Source organism: Chelmon rostratus, chromosome 5, assembly GCF_017976325.1.
Source record: "Chelmon rostratus isolate fCheRos1 chromosome 5, fCheRos1.pri, whole genome shotgun sequence".
In the NCBI taxonomy this organism is placed as follows: domain Eukaryota; kingdom Metazoa; phylum Chordata; class Actinopteri; order Chaetodontiformes; family Chaetodontidae; genus Chelmon; species Chelmon rostratus.
This window is the reverse complement of record NC_055662.1, coordinates 23,341,548-23,369,547: the sequence shown is the minus strand read 5'-3', so window position 1 is coordinate 23,369,547 and position 28,000 is coordinate 23,341,548. Positions and strand designations below refer to the sequence as shown.

General features: G+C 41.7%; 1 protein-coding gene across 1 annotated transcript; it reads right to left on the bottom strand.

Moving 5' to 3' along the window:
* LOC121606431 (ras GTPase-activating protein 1-like) lies at positions 1-26,441 on the bottom strand. Its single transcript, XM_041936746.1, has 25 exons — positions 25,221-26,441; positions 11,991-12,143; positions 9,787-9,922; positions 8,882-8,952; positions 8,078-8,195; positions 7,769-7,800; positions 7,116-7,168; positions 6,781-6,931; positions 6,558-6,636; positions 6,282-6,405; positions 5,975-6,131; positions 5,718-5,805; positions 5,399-5,479; positions 4,465-4,622; positions 4,272-4,348; positions 3,986-4,158; positions 3,734-3,893; positions 3,386-3,528; positions 2,985-3,100; positions 2,750-2,836; positions 2,589-2,656; positions 2,403-2,491; positions 1,350-1,427; positions 1,124-1,258; positions 1-1,040 (listed from the first exon to the last, which is right to left on the bottom strand). The coding sequence occupies exons 1-25, from the start codon at positions 25,763-25,765 to the stop codon at positions 957-959; spliced, it is 3,156 nt and encodes a 1,051-aa protein (XP_041792680.1). The 5' UTR covers positions 25,766-26,441; the 3' UTR covers positions 1-956.
* Positions 26,442-28,000: the final 1,559 nt, after the last annotated feature.

The following is a 28,000-nucleotide window of genomic DNA, read 5'->3' as shown; positions in this document are numbered from 1 at the left end:
ACAATGAACGACTCCATAATCTACTTTACAAAAACTGTTTAATAAGTGCATGCATGTCTGATACAGTCTGTACTATTCAAAAAAATTTACTGCTGTAAACACTTTCATTTTACTTGGTTTCTCTGATTATGTGTCTTGTCTGGCATTGAGAAGTTTCAAAAAAGACTTAACCAAATAATCAAAAAATAGCTGATACAATCGGAGGAAAAAAAAAAATTCAGCTCATCTCACTTTATATACTCATGATTCCAGCAAGAGAATTTATTCTTAATATAAAATAACCATACTTTTCTGAAAGACTTTGTTCCAATCTAGAAAACAAAGAAAGAAAAAGGAACAAATAGACAGAAATGCTAGTTTCAGCACTTTGCGGATATTGTCACAACCTTAAAATAAATCAGTCAATTACAGTATAAAAAGCATTATCGCTCATAATCCAGTTACAAGAAAGGGGGACTGAGAACTAGCTTCTTCATGTCACTTTCCTCATATTGAGCGGGGGGGGGGGGGGTACACTTTGGCAACCTGTGCTATCAAAACACATAGTGGGTACAAAGAAACCTCTTTTGAAATCTTAATATTTGGCCCTCGTGATGAAGGGAATGAAATGTACCCAAGTCAGACTCGTGAACACAGTTTCTGAGGGAGAAAAACTGTTTCCTGTGCATACAGCTGTCAGTCACTGGTGCAAGTTTTTTTTACTTATTTGTGTTTTAAGTACTGCGTCGGTTGTTGTACTCTGCTGCTGTTGTTGTTGTTGCATAGCTCTCTTGTGGTGAACGGGACATGGTGGCAGGTGGGTGGGGATGAGCGGGGCTATCGGAGGAGGACATGATGGAGGGTGGTGGTGGAGGGGTTGCCATGGCGATGAGGGCAGAGCATGCTACGTCTCCTCTGTGCTGCACTCTGGTGGAGGAGACTTGGCGGAGGGATGGGAAGATGGGAGGAGAGGAGTACTACCTGTTGCTGTTGGACATGGCATACTGAGCCTGCTTCTGCTGGAGGAGCTCTGTGATGGCCAGCAGCTTTTTCAACACATGCTGCAGAGAGGAAACAGGAGTCAGATCAGTCTTCTGAGACACGAATTGTCCCGCGTTGGCACAGGTGTCATATCATCACTCACCTGCTGGGCTCCCCTCTCGTTGCTCAGCGTCCGGAGCTCGTCTGAGTGTGTGGCGCAGACCTCGTGCAGCGCCGCCAGGTCCCGGGACAGGTCCGTCCTAAAGTGCTCTGTGGCTTCAGGGAGGTCAGGGACATTCTACAAACGCAGAGGACAATTTTAATTATAAGAAGAAGAGAACGAGAGACTTCTGAGAATTTAATCAAAAGGTGAAGAATGTTGTACTCACCCCCAACTCATCCAGAAACATGATCATCCTATGTTTGTTGTTTTTGATGAAAGGGTTCACACCTTCCATATAGGGCTCCTGTTTGAGGATAGAAAGAACATTTGTTGAATGATTCCTAATCATAACTTACAGCAAACAAATACCAATGCAAATGACTCCTCTGGTGTAGGCCTGCATGATATATAAAGAAATACGTGGAAGTGAAGTGTGCATATTAGCTACACAGTTCCTTCATCTTTCTGCTTTAATGGTACACTGCTAACATATACCCCGAATCTGAAAAGCCTAAATACACAGGAAACGAAAAATAATTTTATGAACTTGCAGATTTTTTACTGGCCTAAACGTACGCATACTGGGAATGGTTTTATTAGAAAATGCAGTAAAACAACTTGAAAATGATCAGAGGTACTTGGAGACCTGTTGTGCAAAAATACGTCTGAGTTTCCAAATAAAAATTTAGATTTTTTTAAAATAGAATTTTAAAAAAATCTGCCCATGCAGAAATAAATGGGATATTGTTACGATTTTAGCACCTGATCATTAAAAATGTTGCAGTAAAGGAACAAGAAAGTAGAAACAGATGTAGATCTATGCATTTCAGGAAAGACAAAGTCTAAAAACTTTTCCCATTTAAATATTATTCAAGGCCATTTGAGAATAGATTTCTGAGTTTATGAGGAGCACTCGAATGCAGAATCAAACTCCCACACAGACAGCAGAGGACAGAAGCAGTGTGCCTCTAAGTAACCCCAAAGCCAGTTGAGACTCTCAGCATAGTTTTTCATGACTACTCTGGTGCAAACATTTACCCACCAGCGTGGCGGACAGCCTTCTGAGATTTACTCACAAAACGGAAAATCTACCTCGGTGTTAATTTAGGACCCACTGGTGCGCGTACATAAAACTTATTTATTCATCCAGTCTTTTGCGATATGTATCACACATGCTCATATCGTGACAACAATGAAAATACGATTGATCGGTCGGGACTAATGTCTAACCACCGTCACAACAATATTTGCTGTTGCTTCAGGTACATATACTTCATACCTTAGCACCAAATTCAACCAGGTTGGCCAGGTTCTGGACAGACTTAGCCACCAGTGTGAGGGTCCTGCCTGCTGCTGAAGATGGAGGGTCTGCGAGAAGAGACGGCGGAACAAAACACACATGTAAGGTGTAACACGTCACATGGCAAACGGGGGGATTTTGTGTGCTCTTTCAACGGACGCTCACCAGCAATGATGTTGAACATTCTGGGGTTGAGGATGGCAGGACAGATCAGCCGTAGAAAGACAAAGCCACTGGAAGAAGAATGGATGAGGTTCGTTAGAACTGAATGAGAGCAAACATTAAATAAGCACAGTTAACGCACTGGTCACTTGTGCTTGTTTTACCTTACAACTCTCGTCCGCATGGTGGTGTTGGTGGGCCATTTCTGCTGCACAGACTTTTGCAGACAGCCGTAGATGAACCTCAGCGTCCTGGATGGGTCACCACAAAGAGACACTGGCTGATTATTTGGGTTTATCACACCTCTGGCTTTGTATTTCTGCGTGAACAGCCAGTTTAAGTGAGGCACCCACAAAGCAGGACAATACCGCGTGTGAGTATATGCGTGTTTGTTCTTACGGTGGTAGGATCTCAGCAGCCATGAAGATCTTCTCCACCAGCTCAGACAGGATGTTGAGGAGATGAGCCAGGTTCAGGTTCACATCCTCATTCTTTTCCAGTTTGGAAGGGTTCAGCTTTAAACAAGCAAAGAGACAGGAGGAAAAACAGAAAGCGACGATGAAGTAAGATGACATTTCTCTCAATGGGTGTATGATCTCTATAAGAACTGATTGTTGTGGCTCACGCAGCAGCCTTGAGACCATGGCTGCTGATGCTGTGCTCCTGTTTTCTGTTTATATTTGATGATATCATATAAATGTCAGTACTTAACCTTGTGCCACAGATAAGTGAAGGAGCAAATAGATTAGAGGCTTATGCTGCCGTGTGTACGAGAGAAAAAACCCTTTTCAGGTCTTTACCTCACAGGACTGTTTGCTCTCCATGATCTTGAGGATGGTGTCTTTGAGAGCGTGGTGGACAAAAGGTGTGGCTGTGGCCTTCATGTACTGCTCCATCAGCGTGCTGGCCAGCGTGGTCGCTCTGAACAATGTTGTGGCCTCATCTGTTAATATTGCACAAGCAGAAAGGGTTATGCAAGTGTACTTGCAGATGGCTGTGGACCCTGTGAACCCTTTAAAACCCTGTAAAACACTGCAAACTGAGTCAGTCTAGTCAACGTTTATATGTTGTGTTTCCTGAGACAAAAGCTAAGCCCACTGACTCAGCAATGCTTTCTGTTTTTTTGTTATTCGTGCTTGCTTCCTCACCCTCCATGTTAATCTCTCTGTCGTTGAGTGTCCTGAGTAGAGGGGCTTCGGCCTTCTCGTGTCTGAAGATCCGCAGCAGGAGGCTCGCCAATAAGGTGCGGTCCTGACCACACACATGGGCCAGAGCGTAGATGACATGGAACTCCTTCTGCAAGATCATCTGCAGAGGACACACAGCAATGATGAAGTGAATACCAGAGCAGCAGACAGTTAATGGACTTTGCAATCAAAGCCACTTCTTGGTGCACAGACCTCTTTGAACTCGCTGTACTCCTCTTCGGGCATGATCTTCTCCATGGAGTACCGGGCACGTACGCGCAAGGAGCCCGGCTCGATGCCCTTCAGAGGCACGTGGGAGCTGAGAGGGAACCACTCATCGATCATCTGGCCCTTCTGCAGACGGTTCAGCTGGCAACGCATGAACACTGACAGAGAGATTGAGGCGATGGAGACGGAGAGATGTGAGTTCTGACACCAGACGAAAACACGTGAGGAGATTTACAGATATTACAGATGAAAAATGTACAGATGTACTTACAGATGTCACTTTCTTTGCTCTTTTTTGTTTTGTTGCTCAGGCTGATTTCAAATCTGTTGATTTCACTTGACAAGTCACTGAAACAGATAAATGCATTTTGTAATTCAGCGCACGTGCAGACGTGGGAGGAGGATTAAATAGAGAGGGAGAAAGAACAGTGGAAGATATGCATCCAGATATGTGACAGACTCACTCAAAGATGAACTCCTCAGTGAAGACGGGGTTCTGCCCCTCCCTAGGGTGCGTCTTAGCCACCTGGACGCTGTTCAGGTAGATATTACAGTAGGGGTTGGTAAAATACTTCACTGGCAGCTTGTGGGCCTCCTCCACATACAGCACCAGGCTGCTCACCTGAGCAGGAGAAGGAAAAAGAGATTCAGCACACAAAATCCACACATGCAGGGATGGTTGTAGGAAGTGCTCACGTTAGTCCTCTCAGACTTTTCTAAAATTAAAACAGTTAATGAACAGAACAACTCTGAGAATGAAAAATCCAAAGAGGACAGTAAGCGGTTGTTTTTTAATCCGCACTAGCCGTCTCCTACAGGATTTCCAACCGTTACCACCCACTCCTGATGATGCACCATGCCAGTCCTGCAGACTATCTGACCACTCAGACAGCTAAGAAATGCAAGTAGTTACTCATAAGCCACATATAAAGGGCATTAAAAATAATAAGCTTCATTAATTGCCTGTATAAGTAAAACAAAACTTATTCAAGGCCCCACCAGGCAGCTTTCAAAACAAAAATCTGACTTGTGGTGTAATTGGTGTGATGTATGGTGTAATTATGCAGTACAAAGACTGACTTGTCATACAGTGGCAGTACAATGACTCTGCTCAATATGTGTCAACCCAGGCAGCATAAAAGGTCACTTAGCCTCTTTTGTGTGTGCATTTCTAATTAATGCACTTAATGTTATGGATGTTGAACTCAATACCTCTCAAACAGTTAAACGCCTTTCTAATCATATGGCCACACTTTGAATTAATTCAGATTGTACAATTACTCAATGCTGTTGATCGTACACCTGAGTGATAAATACCTTTCCGCTGCCTTCTTTGATTTGATCACATATGGCCTTACTTCATCGACACAAACACACACCTGCTGATGGTATACGTACCTGTCTAAGCCTCTTGTTGGAGGTCGGCTGAGTGGTTTTCCTTAAGTTACTGCAGAAAGTCTGAAGGCATTTCATCCAATCCTGCAAAACCAGAACACTGTCAGTGCGTTTGTAAAACACAGTTGTCATGGACTGAGATTACTTCTGTACCCAACTACCCAGTGGTCCTCCCTTGGCTAAAAACACATTTTCTTTTGATAAATATCAGGAGCACAGCATTGTGGGTCATTTTCACAACAGAGCACACACTTTTTTTGTGCTTCTGCCCTGTTTGACAAAGCAGTTATTAGTGACAGGGCATTGCTGACCCTCTTATTACCTGGGCCTGCTCTGGAGCTTCCCCCGCAAAGTAGAATATATACTGTTCCTCACTAAAGTGCTGGACAACAATCTGGAAACAGTTTGGCCTGAAAAAGTCAAGCAGAAGAGAAGATTTTAAATCATTCTGTAATGTAAAAGATATAATTTAAAATAAATTTCATGAGGTGTCTGAGCAACTTTTCATCTACAACTGCGTGACAGCAATTCCAAACAATTTTACTAAACTGGACCAAGAACAGTAATTTCACATCTCACCTGCCAAACAGACTGTCGTGCACGCCGTATACGGAGCACACGCTTAGGTCGATCAGCCCTTTTGGTTTGGTGGCTCTCTTCTCGCTCTCAAAGTAGATGAGCTGGGCGTCGTTACCCTCCAGGATGAAGTAAAGGTTCTTCCATCGTTTGCCTTTGCCTGATGGTGAGAGGACCCAAAGAAAAGTTTAACATAACGGATCCTGACTGTCCCGACCACAAAACAAGGCTGAGATGATATTATTTGTGATACAAGGTGCAACTGAAAGTCTTTCTTAAAAATGTAGTATAACACAGATGTCAGGTATACCTTTGTTGAACAGGAGGTAGCCTTTCTTGACAATGTTTTTGTAGAAAGCGTCTTTTGTTTTCCGTCTGATAGTGTTATAAATTTCTCTCCCATCCACTGTGTCAGTAAGAACCTGTTCCTGGTGCTACAGGAAATACAAAAAAGTAAAAAATAAAACAAAATAAATGAATCTTTAAAGTCTTGTCAAACCCATTAAATAGTCAAATATCCTCCCATTAAGTCAAAAAATATCGACTCAAACAGGCTTCAGTCATGCCGGTGTACATTTGCACGTACCTGCACTGAAACCGGCTCTTTCAGGTTGTAGCCCTCGACAATCTGCTCTTTCTTGTAATGGTCGATAATGTCATCAACGCTGCGGTGAGATCAAACAAGATGCAGCACATGAGTAACTACACAGGTGATACACAATAAAGGCTAGCTATAAATGCTACAATTAGCATATCATTTTTCTTTACATTATTCTGATGTAACAACTGCCGCAGGGGGTCAGACCTACCTGTTGTAGTACCTCCCCCCCATCATGTACTGATTGTTGGGGGTGGGGGAGATCTTAAACCTTTGGATGTTTTCATTGGTGCGAAAAAAGAGGGAGTAGTCCCCAGGTGTGTTGTCTGATGGTCGGACTAGAAAACTGCACACCTGGCCAACTATGAAAGGAGAGGGAGCAAAAGAGTCAGAGCGAGGGAGAACCAGCGAGGTTTTGGTGCATGCTCAGCAGTATATTTTGATAAATGAACTGATGTACGCAAGCTATTTCTGACAAAAAGAGGGCAGGATAACGTCGCAGGTGGTTAACAACTTTGCCTAATGAAAGGCAAAGAGGAATGGTACCTGTCATCAGCAGGTTGTAGGCCTCTTGCTTGGTGATCTTTCCGTGATACCAGCTGTTCAGGAGATCGTACGAGAGCAGCAGAAGAAAGAGATGCACACAATAAACATAACTCAGTCAACAAAATGCAAACCAACTGCAACAACACAGAAATATTACTGACACAACAGTTGGGACAATAATCTGAGTAACAAAATGAATTGCTGGGGTCTTCAAACATATCAAAAGTACCCTTTTATGTTTTATTGTTTAAAGGCGCTAAAAGAAAGAAGAGAAAGAGCTTAATGTGACCATTATTGATTGATGAATAACTGTATCATACTGTAGACACTGTGCCGTCATGCCATTCTGTTTGTTAAAGAGAAAATAAAAACATAATTTATATCTTGAGGACAAACTAGGTTGTGTGAATGGAGGCAAACAAAGGGGCTGAACTAACAGGGTGGATGTTATCCTGTAATGACATCTTGTCATCTAAAAGAATAAAGGAAACAAGCAGTTTCACAAAATAAAGTTGAGTAATACGTCCCTGTATCAGAGACAATTGTAAATCACAGATTTTTATCCATGAGAACTTTCACATCCTGCTTTGAAACGTTCCCACTGATCAGATATTGGACTCTCAGTAAAGCGAGTTCTGTGAAATACAACTTACACTTTTCCCTCATGTGGATCCTCCTCCCGCCCCTGAAAAATATCAGAAACACAAATCTGTCAAGACACCAACTCTGACGGGCCAATCACTGCAGTCTGTGACATCGATGGGCTGTAACACTGTATATTCAGACATTTTATCACAACTCTGTCACCTCACATTGATTTCTTCTGATCCACATATACACCAAGTTAACTGTGCAGAAGCTACTATTAATTTGACGTTATTCCATATAATGATATTTGACGTTCTGACACACACACACACACACACACACACACATATATATATATTTTTTTAAGTACTTACCACCTCCTCCACCAGATCCTCCACAATGAGGCCCTGCTCCTCTGTGCGAACGTTGGTCACCCACATCCAGCCATCATCCAGTTCATTGTGAACAATAAACATGTCCCCTTTCAGGAAGCTGAAGATACAGTGAGGCAAAATAGATATTAAGAAAGAGAGATGTATAAAAAATGCAAAAATAAAGGAATGTGTAAAACACACTCTAAACTCTGCTTGACATAGGTTATTATAATATCACACCATCTGTCTCACACCAGGAAAAGTTGGGCATCTGCAAATGTATAACTTAAATTTCCCAGCTGAAGAAACTGTCTATTTATGTTGTGTCGATTGTAATACCACAACATTACCAGCAGGTGTCTCCTCTGATTCATAACATTTGAGTTGCATATTGCATGTCTATCTACTCAGTTAAGCCTGTGGTCTGCTAGCAGACTCAGGGTTGAGGTTGACTTCAGACAGATGTTTATCAGATTTAGGAAATCAGGGGTAGCTGGAATGATTGGTAAGTGTGCCTACTGCAGCTTAATAACAACGACAAGACTGTTTTTCATTAACAAGTCAGATGATGTGCTTTCCAGGTTGCTGTGAGGGGAAGAGCATTCCTGTGACATTTGACTGCTCTGACTTCACAATGCTATATTTCTAAGTCAAGGAAATCACAAGTGCTTGTCTGTGGCTCAAACATTATGTATCACACTTTTGAGAGTATTTTAAGAAAGCAACCAGAAGGATATGAAAATGCTATACTACAGGCATAAGGAAAGAAAGGTCTAGTTTGTACAGATGCACCCAGATACCTACCTGATCTCATCAGTATCTGGCACTTTGGTGTATGGAAGTATGGCCCTGACTCTCCTCCTGTCTTCTACAGGCTGTGGAAACATGCACACAAAGAATAAAACTCTCACTCTTAGCCTTGACCTTGCAAAACCACATCCATGTTAAATCCCCCAATTATTAAAAAAAAAATCAAGTATTCTACTAGAGCTCCCTCTGGGAGATATCACACTCGGCTAAAAAAGATAATTAGCATTAGCATGAGCTTTGCCTTTAACAGCTCTGAATACTGCCTGAAGGCAAAAGAAAAGCGGGAGGAGGAAGATGTGAAAAATACTCTCTTGTTCACCGAGCAAGTGGCTGAAAATAAGAATCAATGTTGACCTCAATTAACCCAAAAAGGGAAATTTTACACATCTTTCAACTGTGAAACATTTCTTCAGGTTGAAATGTTTTTACTGGACAACATTTCAGGAGATGCGGTTGTATTACTTTTGTCGAAGCATATTTAAAAAGCTTTGGATGCAGTTTTGCAGCAAAGCATCAGACTGTTATCTGTGCTTCACCTGCAGCAAAACACATTAATGACAGTGACAACCCAGTCAAGCACACAGAAAAGGCAAAACAAGATGCTTCTTTTATTATGTACAGTCTTTAAAATGAAATATAAAAAGAATATTTAATATTACACAAGTTCACCTCAAACCTGACACTGTTAACCTAATGGGAGGACCTCAGATTATTTAGACATGGTGTATTTCACCATGTTTATCTGGGCAAAAGCAACTATAACCTAATATCATGTCACTCAAGCAATGGAAGAGTTCTGAGTAATGTGGAATTTGTAGGGGAATGATGCAAAATTTGACCTTAAAGTTGACCTTATTCTGGAATCTACCACATACTTCCAGCCATGGAGTTAACCTCACCTCTGGGGGCGCAACTGGTGATAGCAGTTTTTCTCCTTTGAGCAGGCAAGACACATAGCTGTAGTAACCAATCAGGTCTGATAGAGAAGAGAACCGCCGCCCGCCAATGTAATAGTCCCCACACATGGCGATTATCCTGTTGAGAGAAAACACAACAATGATAAAAGGCAGCACAGTTATTTTTACATCCAGGCTACTCACTGTGCAGAGAAGTGGTAATAGCAGATGTTTATTCCTTCGACAGTAAAATTCTCTATCTGGGCTGCGTCAACTTTATTTTTCATCAGTGCTTCTGCACCTAAGATGAAATATAGCTCAACTATGAGAAAATAACATTAAATATCTGTATCACAATCCATAAATGTCAGAAAAAAGTAAGTATCTAAAGAGGATTTCAGACAGTGTGAGAAAGAGAGAGAGATGCTGCCCTGTTGAATCCTACAATCATGACCACAATATTTGTAATTTGTGACTGAGATAAAACCTGTAAATGACTTCAGTGATTACAATGGTATCATGAAGTACTGCTCTGAAACATATCCAACTGCACAGCCACTAATCCTAATTCTCTGCTCATCAGTTGAGTGGATCTCTAATTGAGGGTTTATAATAAACCCACGTGTGCTATTACTCATTTGCTGCAGGCACAATCTAAGGACATGAGCTTTTTGAAGTGTAGGTGTCACACAATTAACCTTATGTTTAGAATTCCTTTACAGAAAGGCTCCTTCCCCCCAGCATCAATGACATCATGGGTCCACACGAAGCCGGTGTGAGTGAAGGAGATGATGTCATTGTTTCTTAATTTGGAAAGTGCATTTCCTGGAGAAAAGGATTTCTCAGAGCACATGCCTTTCGCTTACTAAGGTGCAAAATTAGGACTAGCAGGTCAAACGTGACCAGTAGAGCAGCTGCTAGAAATATTATAAAAATGCACATATTTAACTTCACTTGTAGGTGCATCAAAGAGAAAACAAGCTAAAAAAAGAGAAGAACTGTAATCTGCATACTTCTCTTGTGTAATGCGCAGCAGTGTGCTTGAGAAAAGAGGTGGGCGAGTGCAACCACAATCAGCACAATGGCCTGGACAGACATGTGGTGAAAGAGAGACTTTCATCACATGATCACATTGTGTCTTCAAGCACCTTCAGTTAGTATTAAATACACACCAGAGAATGCAGGAACCTAGGCGGTACTTCTAAATGAACAATGTCATTATTGGTAGCCTGCTTATTGATCTCGTGTACCAGTGAATACTTTCATTTTATCATATCCCATCTTCAAGTAAGCCATTCTAAAAAAGTAGAATTAGAATATAGGATGTCACGTCATTTGACTGTGATCTGCATATTTTCACCTTTAAAGTGTGAGCTGCAGGGTTAATGTATCCTCATACTGAGTATTACACATTCAGGGAGGGACGACACAATATTCTGTCTTGTTTTATTGACTATAAGGTTGTAAAATACCCTGAAGTATTGCTGTTAGACAAATGTGCTGTCCTCTTTATTTAATGTCCACCCACATGCATTACACTGAACAACTGTGACACAAACAGAATGAAGTAGTCTGCAGTGGCATGTCAGGCCACCAGAAACCAACCCAGAGAGGAACAAACCTAAACATGTTCACTTTAGTGTTGGCTCATCTCTGAGGTTGATCTTTCACTGCAGTGTCCGTGGCTTTCTGCCCTTTTGGTTAGTAGGTAATGAATAACTCTGCAGTTCCCCACCCTTATCTTCTACTGGAGGGTGGATTATTGTGAGATGGCATACTGTGTTTTTTGTTTTATTATTAAGAATACACTTCAAGTCACACCTAACAATTCCACCTCAGAGCTCTTTCGGTTGTATAGTGTTAGCAATACCATGCTAGGCAGAATAGCTATGTAGCCTCTATAATTGGTATGGTAAACACAACTGAGGCCTTGAGGACCCTCCAATTTCATCTAAATCCCCTGTTTGGGACCATTTTCGTTAAATTATAGCAGCAATGGATAAAAAAACAGTTTGTTGGGCATTTCTGACAGCATTGTGTAGGCTAAGTCAGGTCAGATACATCTCTGAAAAACTAATTTGTGACGTGACCACCTGAATGTGTCTATACAAAAGTGCACTTCTCTCTTAGGCATTTAAGTAGGCTGCAGATTCAGACTGGGATCTGAGATTACGTTATTTCTCTTTGTTGCATGTTCTCGCTCGTACCTGAAATGGTTGACCACGTTGGTCATACTGAGGAAAGACAGGACGAAGGAACCGGGCCGGCGGTCACTCTCCCTGATGAGGTAGCTGCCAGGGTTCCGGGCCTGGCGCAGCCGCTCCTCAGCAATGGTTCGGTCTAGCTTGCCATGGTACCACCTGGGAAAGACAGACAAGGAGGAAATATATTGTTATATATATGTTATTCAATATCTTCAATATCTTTCCAACCATACAGACTCTGCTTGTTCTCGAACATGGTGGATTTTATTGTATAGAATTCAGATTTGGCTGGTAAGCATTGTTACAATGTGGCAATGTGATAATTAATAAATGTGTGACTGCTCCTGAGAACTCCATAACGACTGCTTTCTGTATGAACTGCATGTGTGATGCCCCATAGTATTACTGGTACCCATGAATGTGGATTGTGATGTGGAGTCACGTAGCATTTGAAAGATAATTTGTGTGTCTGCCTCGTGATTCATATGCGCTCCAAAATTGTATGGGTTCTTCTCTGGCCCATGCTACAGCCTTCCACCAAGTTTCATGGAAATCGGGCCAGTTGTTTTTTTTGTGATCTTACTAAAAATCAGACAAACAAAAAAAATGAACAAACTTAACCAAAAAATTAGATGCTTAGCAGCGGTACTAAGAACTGTATAAATATAATAAACTACAATATTACAGAATTGTAAAATTTGAACAATAATAGTGACTTAACATACATCAAACAAGCACCTTCATCAGGTTATACCGCATGTTCTAGATAATACATTTCCACTTCTTATAATTTTCAGATCAGTTCTGTCAAGAGAAATAAGCAAGCAAGCAAATGAGCCATCAAAAAAAATTATTAATACAATAAGTAAGTAATAAGTACGAACTACAGATCAGATATGAAGCTTTAACAAATGTTACTACCGACTTCTGTAAGAGTACAACCCAGACAGCAAGAGCAGGTCATGCGGAAAGGGGAAGGCACCTAAAAGCTTTAATTCAAAAGCTTTTTTTTTTTTTTAGTTTCCAGCACACCATTAAAGTCTTGCTGCTTTCTGAATTAAACAGGAGCCTTAGGAACAACACTGGTTAAAATTTCAGCAGGTGAGGTTGAACTTGACTGGGCCTTGCCAGCTGGGGTAAAAAATTAACACGCTTTTCCAAATTTAGGCCACTGGTGCCTCTCAGAACGGAGTGCGGTGACTGGAAAAACATCCAGCGGTGAGAAGATGAATGAGGAGCTGCAGTAGCTCTTTTCACGGGAGACCTAAGGGGTTCCCATCTGGTTTAGGAAAGAAGAGGTCTCTACTTGTAAAGAAAATGCGATGAAGTCTGCTATCGTGGAGTAAGCTGGGGAAGGCTGGCTGAAGAGGAGAGGGAGAGTTAAGTGTCCGTGAGGGGGCTTTGGGTGATAAGAGATCTGAAGAGGGCAATTGTGAGCAGTTGGAGAGCAGGGCCAAGCAGCCCTTGAGGGGCTGTGGAGGTTCAGGGAAAAAATACTCAAGGAGAATAGGGGGAGTGAAGAGGGAAGGACAGATTGGAGACTACAAAAGAGGAATGGCTGAAGGCAGAGTTTGGTACACCATCCTTCAAGCAAAACCAACTAGGTTCCAATTATTACAGCGTGATATGATTTCAGTAGTTTGTGGCCCCACAAACACATATACACACCACCCACTAAAACTTGTATTTAATGACATTAAAAGCCAAATAAAAGACATTTTGGAAACAAACTTCTACAGCAACTAAACCTGGACCAAGCCAAGAAAGACCCTGGCTTTCAGAGCCAAAGTACTCATCCCATACCGCAACGTCAACAAAAAAACTATACAGTCAAAACTAGCCACAATCCAACGTGAAAAACAATGTGAGGGCCAGTTACTGTTTCCATTGCTTTAAGCTATTCTAAACAACTAAACAGAGGGAGCAGCCAATGTCTGCAAGTGGGAGACTGGCAAGGAACAAGACGGCATGGATCATGATGGACAAGAACATGCTGATTCGTAATGAGGGCCTCTCCTCTCTGTCCTGGTTTTCAGTCTGCTCTGTTTACCAACTCCAAAACCACTTCTGTTGTACTAGCACCAATTAATGACATTTCTAGAAGAGTGTGGGGTGCATTTGACAGGCACACCCAAGTTTTTGGGTCACTAATAAATATTCAAAAAGAAAAAAACTCATGACAACAACTATTAACCCTGCGACAGTCATTAATCTAAGCAGCTATCCATAAACACTGCACACAACGGGCCCTATTGTCAGGGCAGCGCAAGCAGTGCCCAGACAGTTTGGTTATTTTCCTGACCCTGAAATTTGCCCACAGTGTATGGTACACAGGTAGGAGGAGAGGCACAAACAGGTGGGGGGATAATTCAAATGAGGTCGCACGAAGCGAGTTGTTGGTATTTTAGTCAAAAGGTTTACTCATCTATGCAGTCAAATTAAACTTTCAACATTGGTGGGTTCTAGCCTTACTCCAGTCAGACTGTGGCTCAGTCTACAGTTTTGTCTATAATACACCTGAAACGTGTCATGCATGTCTGAGGTTGTGCATCGTGCCGTCCGGCAGCCTGCTGCTGTGGGTTAGGCTGTGGTACAGATGTCCGAGAAGTGCATCGGCTAGCTTCGTCTGGGCTGTTTAGAGCTGCAGTTGAAAGTCTAAAAATAGTAACTTAAGGTGAAACCAAAAAGCTATCCAACACACATAGTCTAACCAAGTCGCACCGAGTGTAACGACTGTGTGGTAACTTAAGTGCATTAAGGCTTAAAGAGCAACACTGGAGGGAATTTAACAGATTAGAAGGCAGGGGTGAGAAATATGTTAGACCACTGCTTTTACATCTAACCTGTCACTTCAGTACTTTCATTTTTGTATTCTGACTCTTAACTGTTACTACTTGTCTTCCACCCACCTTAGATGATTTCAAAAAAATAACTAAATAAAATGCAATTGATTATCTGGGTACATTTGAGGACTTGCTAACCTCTGTACACTGTCGAACAATACAGGACTCTTAAAGCAGAAGACTCTCCATTTTGATTGATTATTCAACCACAGAAGCTCCAAGCAACTTCTTCCAGGTGTGGATGAAAATGAATATATGTCTGCATTATGCATTCAAGACAGAACTCCACAAAAAACAGTGCTTTGTTTTATGCAGATTGCAGGGGAGCTTCACCGTTGGTGTTCTGTGGAGGTCAGCAACAGGTGAGTTTTCAACTGTTAAATGGCAGATATAATGTAATTGTTTGTCACTTACCATATATTACTGTTATAGCTCTGGCTTTGGGTGGACATGTGATAATAAATATCTGGTTGGCATTGTTTAATTATAGAAACCCACTATTACTCTTTGCCTCAAGCACACAGAGTCAAACACAAACCTTGTTATGCCATTGATTGGGTCACTGAATCAAGCAGGTGCACAAAATGCATAAACCAGTCTTGTGCTAAGATGGATTTTAGTCCAGTATTGATGATCAGTATTCAGCACAAGCAAACGTTCCAATGGGTTACATGTTGGGTGAGGTTGCTTTGCTGTATTTTCAGTATGGGTTGGCATCCACCGCACTAAAACATACATTTTATAGCTGTGGTATCCCTCTATTACTTCACCGCTGTGCACAATGTTTTCTATGTTGCCATAGCAACCCCAGCCATGTGGATTTGTTGCTGTACAGTGCCTTTAGGTCATCTGCATTATTTATGCTGCCTTGTCAATTTAGTTTGCCATACATCTAACGCAGAAGACCCTAACATCCCCGTGGCTGCATCTTCAGGAAAGACTAATGTGGTATTTTTCACATCACACCTATCTATAGATTTGGAAAAAAAGCCATTTAGATAACATTTCTTGCTGCTTTATGTATGGACTATAACATTCAGTTCTTAAATTACACTGTCCATGATAACATGGGATGTGAGTGGGTTAACCAGGCAGGAGGGGTGTTATGATAAACAGACTATGAGCATAAGCCGTGACAGCAGTGATAGGATACAGTGCTACTATCAGCTTGAGGAATGCCCTGTCATGTCAGTACATGAACAGCGAGCAGCACAGTGACGTCCTGGTTCTCTCCTCTACTGACGCTCAGCTCAGGATAAGACATTTATCTCTCTGCATACAGTTCCCCCAGGGTCAACTAAAACGAGCTAACTAATACAAACAGACAGATAATAAGCGAGCACAGATTTTAATGCATGGTATTGTGGCGGCTTGCATGCATAGCAAAAGACAGCGCTTTGTCCACGAACCAGATCACAAGTATCTGTGAATGACACCACACCAAAATATGTTTCAAACTGCGGAGGTGAGTGAGCCTGATGTGCCACCACACTGTCATCCTTCACCACTCTCAATGCCCGCATCCTGAACCTTACTTTCACACAGGACACAGCTTTAGACACTTCATCAAGAGGCAAGGGCAAACCTTTCAGCTGTTCCTGTGAGCATACGAGTTACTAGGTTAAGTTACATGCACAGTTCAGCTAATTGTGTCATGCTGTCAAGAACAATATTACTGCGCCCTGCTGAAATCAAACATGCCCAAGCGTAGTGAGCTTGGGCAAAACGCCAAAACATAGGGCTTAGGCTCCAGCAAGCATAGCGGCATGATTTATTGTGTATACAATGCTTCTGGCTATATTTTTAAAGCTGAATGCCTTAAAAATATTGCATCACAAGAGCTCTGAAAGGACAGGAGTGACATTCTGTTTGTAGATTATGCCTGTAGTGTTGAGCTGCATAAACCCTCACCGTGCTTTTTTTTCTCAGTTTATAGCTTTTGATTCAGCAAGAAAAACCTGTGGTGCCATGAAGCCACAGGAAGTGAACAATGTAGTTTTCTTCGTACATCTGAAATGAGATAAATTTTCTAAGAGAAACTGCACAAAGATAACAAATTAATACAGTAAAATACCTTATTTGGATGAATATTTTATATTTTCTTTAGCTCTACAATTCTTTCATGACAATGTTTTATTTTGGAAATCAAATGGAACACAACTAGCCTAATTTATGCTGTATTTGCAATGACTGCAGAGAAGAAAGTGTCAGCGCATATCACGCATGTAGAGTATGTAATTGATGTTTTAATTAAATGTGCAACAGCTGTTACATACAGACGTGTTTTTATACAGCAATATAAATGTGGTTATATAAATAAAGTCTAGCGTAAACAGCATTCCCTGCATGCATTATTTGGGTCATTAATGTGTACTCAACACATGATTAGGGTATTTTAGACTGCACTTAAAGACAGCAATACTAGCATAAGCATGCAATATAGTCCCCATAGGAGAAATAAGGAAATGAATTATAAATGGATCAAGAAAATGACAATAACATCAACAGACTGTTCTAAGTAGGGCTACAACTAATGATTGTTTTCATTATCTATTAACCAGCCTATCATTTTTATAATTAATCGATTCACTATTTAGTCTCTAAAACAAAAAAAAAGTTTGATAAATGACGAAGAAAAACAGCAAATCATTACATTCAAGATGCATCAACCAGCAAATATTTGATATTTGTGCTCAAAAGATGACTGAAACAATTAATCAGCTATCAAAATAGTTGGCGATTCATTTTCCCTCAATCAACTTATCATTGCAACTGTAAGGGGTATTTAACATGGGGTATTTTTACCTAGTTTGTACAGTTTTTATTTAGATTGTACAGTTTTTACTTACTTAGTTTGTACAGTTTTTATTTAGATTATACATTTTTTATTTATCTCTCTTTTTTTAATATACGTCCTGTCACAAAAGGGTTGAAGAGTAAAGCAATTTCGATTCTCTGTTTGTCCTGTACATACTGCAGAATTGACAATAAAGCTGACTTTGACTTTGACTTAAATTCTCAGAAGTGTGTCATCACAATGTGGCATTATTGCTAAAATAGTAAAGATGTTGAAGCCATGACAAGCTACGGTTTGAAAGGAACACAGAGTATTTTGTGCTCAAAATGAGGACACTGCATACTCGACTGACCAAAGTCATTCAAGCGTAACTATCTTGAAAAAGTAAGTAGCCAGAATATGTTGGGTGGGACTCAACCTTTTAATAAGCCTCAGTTAATGGACTGCTGAAGCAGTTCTATATCATCCATTCTTTAAAATACAATAATACACTGATATTAAATTTAGTTTTAATGATTATTTCAGGTAAGCAGATGCTATTTGTGCCCATCCCCTTTATGTCCAACTTTATTACCAAACGCTAGAAAAATCAGGCAAATGTCTTTAAATAAAATGTCTTTTGGCAATGAGACTAACAGGACAAACATAGGTTGTCGTGACTTGAGTGAATTGGACCTCGTCTCTCTGTCAGTCTGTCTGACTATCATTATGCTCTTTTGTGAGCTCTTTCACTTCAGCTTCTGTCTCTCTTATTCATCTTCTTCTATTTTGATGGATGCAGCTGTACTCAAACATCTCCACAGACGTACTGTCAGACCTCATCATTATCAAAAAGTAGTCAAACATTGCATTACTGTACATTAGCAATGCACCTCAGGGGAGCTGCTGACTTTCTATAGGGGGTACTGAGTACAACATGTTAGCTACACATCAATTTAACTCCCAGTAAACATCCCACTAGCATTGGAGCATGGAGCCAATATACTCCATTAGGTTGTCTTGAAATCACATAATACCATGCAGCTACACATGTAATATGATCTATCCTGTAACTTCTGGTGTCAGGTTTGTGAATTATGTGATTCACAAAAATTGGTTGACAAAATTGGCATATCACACCATTATATCAAAAGTGTTTGACTATCCACCTTTCCAAGCAAAACACTGAGAACACAAAAAGATCTATGGATTTCCTGTGATTGTCTAACTGAAAAGTCAGATACGCACGGTTGTCTGAACAATCTTACACAGCAGAAAGTCCCCCACATATGAATGAACTACACACAGGCACGATTTTCCTTTTTAACAAACGATATTTTTAACAACCAAAATAAAACTGGAATCCTAAAATCGAAAACAGTTGAAAAGCAGGAGCTGTCAGGTGTTTCTACCAGCCCATTGTTAAGGAGGCGAGGTTAGAGGTGCGGGGTGATTTGGTGCCCCACTTACGCCGAGTTCGCCCTCTGCTGCATCTCCCTCCTGTGTCCCGTGGTCTCACAAGATGCACCCACTCCACTGATACTGCTGCTGGCCAGGCAGAAACTGTGAGCGCCGACGTGGAAAGCAGAGCAATGGCAGCTCTAAATCCTTACAAGGCATGATGATGTGACCCTGCTGCCGCCCTGATACAGTCATCTCCCGTCGAGCAACATCCATGGAAGTAAGATGAACAGGAGGGCACAGAGATGCAGACTGACACCCACATGTATTTAGCTGTGCTAACTAATTTGAGGAAAATTGAAGGATCGCGTCTTGTTCATCCTCCTTTAGATGCTGATCTGAAGAAGCTGATCTTTCATAGACTAGTCTAACTGTGACCGTGCAGTCTCTGCTCCCACTTCATCCCACTATGGCTTTCTCTTTCTCTTACCCTTCCCTCTTTCTCTCTCATAAAGCCACGCATCATGAGCATGCTGCCTATTGGTTTTTGAAGCAGTGGGACAGCAAGGGTAGGGAGTGGCATCTCTGCACACAGACGACTGTATGAATACACATTTATGTGCTGTCAATGAACACTCAAATACACAGACATGCAATAGTGGAAACAAATCACACAACCCTGTGACCTGCTGTGGCCTTAATATACACCTGGCTTCAACCATGCTTAAAGATTAAAACACATGATAATGTGAACCTCTCTCACCCTCACAATTTCAGACTGGTTTCAACCTCACATCAAGCATTCTTTCAGTAAATGAACAAACACTAGAGATTTTAATGTAAAACTGTATGGGCTTATGTGCAAACCAGGCAGCCAAACAACTGCTATGTAAATTGCAATCCCTTAACCATTTACTTATATTTGTGTGCTCAAGTTTCCACAGTGGAAAGATAAAAAGGTGGAGAGCTGTGGAGCCTGACAGCAGCTAAGAACTGGTTTTGTTTTGCTTTGCACATGACGGACTGCCACAGCTTGTTACCTCAGCGAGGGCACGAGAGTGACAGCACACAGAGGCGGACTTAAACAGTCCAGATGGAGAGATGGGAAAGGTCCATCCATGCATCTTCAGCCTTGCTCAGCCTGAATGCTAACCAACCATCATCATTTTAATGCCCAGCCAGACACACAGGGACCAAAGCCGACATCTCTGCTTTCCTGCTGTGAATCAGCCTCCCTGAAATAACATCATTACATCAGTGATAACAGGCTTCACTGTCATCTGCCCATACAATATTCCTCCTGTGCTTCTGATTTCTACAAGCAGGGGTGTCCAGTTAAGAACATTCTCTTCCTGCACAATTTAAACCATCATTTTTGGCAAACATCCACAAGTCAGAGAGACACATCTAAATAAAATCGAAATGTGCAACACTAGCTTTCTTTTGTGTGGCTGGCCTTTTGTACAAGTAATAATGCAGTGACAACACTGTCAAAAGAAACACCTTTATCATACTTGTTGTGCAGGAAGTCATGCCTGCAGTACTATAGTGCTTAAGCCTAACCTGGCACTGAAACATTTTCTATGCAAAGTGCCCAACTTATTATCCAGCACACCTAACTAATGTGAAAAGTCATACAAATCAAACGTCCTGGGTATTGTCAAACACAACTGAAATGCTTCTAAGGATCCAGTTATGGCCACAATGAGTGGCTCAGAAGTCTTGAAAACAGGATGCAGGAGAGAAAAGGCAGGGCAGTGTGGGTATTGGAAGGGCATGACAGGACATTGCGTAACACACTGAAAATGCATGGAAACCATAGGCTTTGCCTTATCAATGCACAGCACAGAGTTTACACTTATAAAAGTGGGACGGGTATTTCAATAAATGGGTCTAGTAAACCAACACAAAGCATGTGCATCCTACGCAATAATGGTTGGGGGACTGAGTGTGCAGTTGTTCGACAAGGTGCAAACAGCTTCATATACGCTGCAGTGGGGTATGTAACTTTCCATAATGCTGTAAAAACGTAAAACAGGAAATTACAGGCTTAATACTAATTGCTTTGCTCACAAGTCATCACAACTGTGGAATGACCACGGAGTTGTGTAATGATCATTCCTATTGATAAAGACCCTGCTTTGTTATAAAAGCACCCTAACATTTTAGCTAGTTGGAACAATTTCCATGAGGGAATAACCTAGTTCAGCTATGTGACATGATCCTTGTGCCATTTCAGAATTCTGTGGTCTCTGCAACTCAGCACAAAGGGCAATTAGGTAGTGTGTGTACTCAAGTAACACCGCAGTTACAGAGATGTTTCCACAGCCAACTGCTAAATCTGGTAAATTCATTCACATAGCCACTGATCTTCAAATCCAACTTTTCTTTGCCTTTTTTCTCATTCCTCCTACCACCAGCTCCTCAGGGAAACCCTTTATGACTTGAAATCCTCGCTAATCTTCGTGGAAACTCAAAATCAACGACTCGTTTCCCAACGTGCTGTTTGTTTAAGCTCCGGCACTGGGCCGGAGGTTTCTACTGGCAGCAGGAACGCACACTGTTAGGCCACCTCACATCTTCACTATTGCTTCTTTGTTAAGACATCATCAGTGTGAAATTCTTATTGCGGTGCTGCATCCATTGTTTATGAATGACACAATGTTGTACAGAGGTGTGAATGAATGTGACTGCTGTTTGTCTCTCTCTCACTCTCACAAACAATTTCACTCTACCGCACAGTGCAAATGTGCCAAGTTTAGCTTTCACAGTCACCGTGCAACACACAGTGGGACCGCTTACAACAGTGTGGAAGTTTTCCACCATCACTCGTCTAACATGCACTTTGCAGGCTGCTAACATAACTCAAAGGAATACAAGATCAGCCTTGGAGCCCGATTACAGAAGGCATACACAGCTAACTACACAGCTGAAGGGGCAGGGTGAGATTCACAATCATTCAGTCAGCTGTGAATGCAACACCCATAGCTGCCAGTGGTAGATTTGCCACTGGCATATGCTATTATAAGCACAGTGGGAAAAAAAAGTCCATCGTAAAAAACAAATGTATGAATGTCGTCAATTACACATAGACTAGGATGTTCACTTACGTAATGTGACACAAGATAAGTTGATTTCATCTTATTGCCTCCGGGCCAGAATTTGAGCTACGTCCATGACAGTGATGCATTTTGCCTGAATCGCTGCATATTACATTAGGCATCCTCTACAAGACAGCAATCACAGTGTATATCACAGTGGATCAGTGGCACATCCTGAAGGAGGGACAGACCCTTGCCCTAACTGGGTCATCATTACAAGGCAAAGGCAGCACCTTATTACTTGTCTTCCTCGAGAAGCACTCATCGCCAGACAAGAGGATGAATGAAGGCTGTGTGCCTAGCTCTGGCCTTGCTTGTATTGCCAATGGCAGGCGTTCTCATGATGGGCACAGACATCTATATACATTCAACATGTGACCTCAATATTTTTAAATGTCAGCTTTGAAAGAAAGAAAGAACATAGCACATACTAAGAGCAGACTTTTTCTCACTGCCTTCCACATATCAACACCTTTCAGTTTTATGTGAACAAAGTCCGACATCCATAAAGGCCATAAGCGTAGGCCTCATTTTGATAAACACTGTAACACACTTAGCAACACCTATTGGGAAACTGCGGGCTAATAACAACCAGGAAAGAAAGCTATGCGGTCCAGCTTTCTGGTGCATTCACCACCACTACAAGCAATTCACCAAAACCACAAACCTAAAAAAGAGGAAAAGCTTGTGTTGTGTATGCCTTGCACAACTTGGTTGAGTAAAACGTCTCCAAGTAGGCAAGAGTGAGCAGATTCATTTTGACTCTCAACAGCGTGTAAAGTTATGTGTTAGTGAATGTGGCAGAGAAACATTTGACTACAAGTCTCTCATTGTGAAACAAGCAAGACCAAAGAAAATCAATGCCATTCATGCACAAGTGACAACTGTTCCACTGCCTCACTGGCAACCCTGCAAGTTGATAAACTGGAATCCAAGTGCAAACCCATGAAGTCTGTATTCCCTTGGCAAAACCACTATTTCCACACAAGTACTATGTATGTATGTAAGACCTTTGATTCAACTGCAGTTAATTCCATTTAGGGTTGTTCATTGCCAGTACAGGCAAGACTGGTAAAATGCTGGCCTTCCCCTTCCTCTGTAATCTGACAGGGAGATATAGGGTGGCTCCTAAAATAAGAGCTGAATCCACACTCCAGGCCCAGTCACTTCCATATCTTATAGTATGAGGGCCAGAAATGACAAAGCTCAGCACTTCTCTAATGAGACTGTAACAAATGGGAGGGCCGTATTTAGGTTATTACAACACCAGCACACACGGGTTTGGACATGTGCTCGTGTGCATGCCTGATAAATTCATAGAAATGCCTATTATTAGAGATGTGATTCTAAAATACAATGCTTGGGACGTATTTCCCCTGCAGCAATCAAAAAAGGCCTACAAATGCTGTTTATGCTTGTTTCACTGTAATCAGAAACAAAATGTTATATTTATGATACCTAATGTCCATTAAGCCAGAGGACTGTAATTGGCTTTAAGTAAACAATTGTGAAGTTAAGCACAAAAATCAGATTTTTCTTTCGATTTCTATTTCTCATGCAGCACACAAACACAATCCTTCACTGAAACATACTAACTGGACATACTAACAGGTGGTTTTATGGTGCTGCAGAGTGGCACCCTACAAATCACAATTCAGCCAAAAAATAGATGATTAACTCTAGATTACAAATGTAAATCGTGAATGCTGATTCATTCAACAAAGATATACTATTAACAAAGTTGCCAGGGCAGTATTTTGTGCATCATCTGAACATCAGGTCTATCCCTGCAGGTGTCCCCTGCACCTTGTCTCAAACTGAACTCAATTCAGTTGAGTGCAATTGTGATCAACATCAGCAGCCATAACCGAACTGGTTTTTGATTCAACAGAAACGGCACAAATCATAGATAACATCCACTGACCTCACCCAGACTGAAGTAAGCACTTGTAACCTGCAACTCTTCATCAAACTAGTTCACTTTAGCTGTTTCCTCTTACCACTCCTTCATGATCTGATTCACTGATCTGCCAACTTATTTTCGCTTGTGAAACTGATCATCTCATTTATTTGTGGTGAAAAGACTGCACGATTAATCAACCAGTAGGTGGATGTAGAGCTATGAACAAAAACCAGAGAGACTTAAGGCGTACAAAGAGAATGCAACAACCAATTCATTTTTTCTACCTGATAAAGGCATTTGTATACTACAGCTTTCTGCTGATAGACAAGTAAGGCTTTGTTTTAAGTTTCTTTTATCTTTAGTCTCCTCTACATAATCAAACGAAACGTGTATATGATCCAATGATTATGTTCAATCTTTTTAATTTTGTAGGGGCAATGTGTCTGATTTCATTACTTTGCTTTATTCTGTGTTGGTTCATCAAATTAAATATGTGTGTTTATTATAAAATCTTACCTATTTCTTGGGTTGTGCTGCAAGCTGCACTTCAGTACACTGAATACACTTACAAATTTTAGGGCAATCCTTGAACAATAATGTGGTAGATATTCAACAGAAATGCTTGAAATGAGAAATGATGTATTCAGAATAAAGTTGCCATAACTTTATTCTGAATACATAATTTCTCATTGTAAGGCTTGTGAAGTAGATTGTAAAAACATGAAACAGTAATTAATTATGTCTTGTTAGCTTCATTCAAATAGGGGTGTAACAATTACACCCAACAATAATGTGGTTTCACTTTGACTGTGTGCATCGTCAAATTGCACATCATGCGACCAACTCAACATGGACAGAGTAATTTTGATTCTTCCAAAAAGTACAACAAGTTTGCAGATATGACAAATATACACATTAGGTAACAGGTGTTGTTAAACTGGGATTATTTCATGGCCACAACTATGTGGTTATTAGTTATAAGAATCCACTGTACACGGAGTCATGATTGTGGGCTGTGAATGCAGATCATAACTGATTATACCTACGTCGCACATGTCACTATTGAACCTGCAGGAGTCAACACTGTCAAAATCAGACCTCAAATGTTAACAGGAAGGAAATGAACTCAACAAAAACTACAGGATGCTTGAACATGTTGATTTCTAGGTGTCAATGAGCAAGACGTCATTTTATTGGAGGTGTACTTACTGGTTCGTGGGAGGTGCAGAGAGGGGGAACACCACCTCTTCTTCTTCGTATTCCGGTCCATCCTGCATGTCGCTTTCATCCATAGTGCCGCCGAGCCCTCCACAGCCTGGAGGGGGAGGAGGTGGTGGTGGCAGTGGGGGGAAGACAGAGGACCCATCAGGGCCTGTTGATGTGGGTGAAAATCGACTAGCTGGAACCTCGGAAGTGGGAGAGCAGCAAATGCTGCCCACGGTCCCTGAGCTTGTTCCTTGGAAAACTGAATGTCCACCTCCTGCTCCGCCACTCCCTGTTGCGGACAGCACTTGTCCGGTCATATCCCCACTAGCCATGGTATAGATTAAGCTCATGTCGGAAAGTGAGTCCGGAGAGGTGTTTGAATGTTGGCGGAGGGTTGGTGCTGCTCCTTGTCCCAAATCAGTGACTCGCACTCTGCTCGACTTGGGATAGTAGGGGAAAGGGGCCGTCTCCGGGCCTCCTCCGCCTGCCACCCCTGTCCCTGTCGTGACCGAGCCCGTATCCTCACTGCTGACCTCCGCAGCCATCATATTAGGAAATATGTAGAGGGGAAAAAGTCCAGAAGGGAACCTGCCCTTCCCCTCTGTTCTTACAACACTCCTTCAGTGTTTGGGCTCCGGGGAAACAACACCAAAAGTTTCTCTAAAACGCGTTTAGCTAGCCAGCTAACATTAGCCGACAAGCTAACTTAGCTTACTTGGCTGCACTAGCGGGCGTTAGCTTCACCTCGCATTCGCTCGCTGCGAGATAGCCCAGCTAACGCTAGCGGGATGGCTAGCAGCTTCGAGACACTTGATGAGTTCTTGCTCGCTATGTCTTCATTGTTTCCTGAGTTTAAAGTTCACACAGAAACGCTTTCTGGAAACTAACATTTAAAACGTATCAAACAGAATTTCAGTTCACCAAAATCTCCAGTTTTTTCTGTTCGGACTTCACCCTCGGCACCAGGCAGACCACTTGTCGGGGAGTGTTGTTTTATTGTCACTGTTGTGTGTAACCCCCGTCTTTTTTCCAGTGTTGTTGTTTTCTTTCCCTCTGAGTTTCCAGCCGTCTCGCGTAGAGTCCACAAACGACCCGGCTCTATCGCCTAAATCCCCGGAACGATATGTTGTTCTACGCGAACTACCATATCGTGAACCACAGTGAATTATTCTTGCGCATACAAGCTAAGTTCGCCTTTATTTCTGGGTTTCAGGGCTGGTGGCTTGCCCGCTGCTGCGCTGCTCTCTCTCCCCTCCCTCTCCCACTCCTCTCCAGTCACCGACCAGACCCAGCCAAGTGAGCACAGAGCGGCACCGGTTCAATCCATTACATCTTCAATCGGTACTCTAAGAAATGGGATTTGGATCCTCATTGATATTAAGGTAGATTAAATATGTATGTATGTATACAGCTTCATAATGATCTATTTTTCGGAGAGACATAGGTACAACTGCAGACCAGCAGCACACGTTTTGTTAAAACCGGGCTTTTGGATACTTGGAGTAGTCGCATGTTTTCCATCTCTATTCTCTATTACCTCATATTGAACTATCCCGGCCTATATTCACAGTACGTTTTGACACTTTTGAACAAATGCTTTGAAGTATTCAACCACACTAAACAAGTAACTATTTTTGACTCTCTGAGAAAGAGTGGTACCAAAAAGAGGAAAGAGGAAATAGGAACCGGCAAAATGATTCGGCTACATTGACAATAAGATCCCTTTTTTAAGTGCTTTAACTCATTTATTGTGCTCCTTATTCTGCTTGAATCCAAGGATTATTCCTTTTGAGCGATGCACATAAAGCTTGTCAGTACACTGGATTGACATCATTCAGTCTTTCCAGACTGGCAGTTTACATAATATTCATTCTTTATTGCTGATGGCTAATTTAAATATGTAGCAATCTGGTCTAGTGGGAGTTTTTAATTATCACTTTGACTCACTGCTGAAGACAATCTGAATAAAGCTCTGGCTTTGTGACAGACAGTCTGTCTTTGTACATTTTAGCTAGACTGGCACCGATAGCAAGGTTCTACTTACAGTGCATTTGGAAAGTAATTAGGGCTGTAATGGGTTTTCAATTGTTTTAGTTGTATACATAGGTAATTGTCCAGTTTTGAGACAGTGCAGCAAGACAATGATCCTAAAGATGCAGGAAAGGCAGCCATGGTTTTTATAGACAAATGCTTGACTGGCTAAGCCAGATATATGGCCACAATAAAACTAAAGACCAGACGGGAGACAAAAATACCCCCTGAAACGAGCAAGACGTGAAAACACAGTGCAGGCCTGGCGGAGCAAAACAACAGGGAATATAACAAATGTCCGCTGATGTCTGTGGGTAGTGGACTTGGTTTGAGTGACCACAAAATAACTGTGCTGCAGTCTTAACATAACATGTCACAAAAGGCTGAAAGAAAACACAGATATATGATCATATGTGATGTTTATTTTCACTGGAGCTGCACATGAGCTGATAGATAGATAGATAGATAGATAGATAGATGAGGATTTTAAAGCAGAACTGGATGACATCTGCTGTCAGTTCCCATCCGTGTATCCAAATCTTTGCTGATTTGCAATGTTCTCTGATCTAATGTGAGTGACAACCTATCAGTAACCCCCTCTCCTCCACTCTCTCTGTTTTCTGAGTGGTCCTCTCATGACAAATGGCTCCTGACATGCGCCATGACAGAGGTGGACAGGCCAGGGTGTGAAAAACTATACTGCCACTCAGGAGGAAGCACGCCTGGCATTCCCGTGGGTTGCTCAGGGAGCT

What these genes read in the sequence shown, in the direction of transcription:
- LOC121606431 (XM_041936746.1), bottom strand. Translation starts at nt 25,765, where the DNA reads ATGATGGCTGCGGAGGTCAGCAGTGAGGATACGGGCTCGGTCACGACA. An exon ending in CACCAGTTGCGCCCCCAGAG is followed by an intron (nt 8,953 to 9,786) that starts GTGAGGTTAACT and finishes ATGTTTCCACAG; the next exon opens with CCTGTAGAAGACAGGAGGAG. An exon ending in ACTGAGGAGTTCATCTTTGA is followed by an intron (nt 4,349 to 4,464) that starts GTGAGTCTGTCA and finishes TATCTGTTTCAG; the next exon opens with TGACTTGTCAAGTGAAATCA.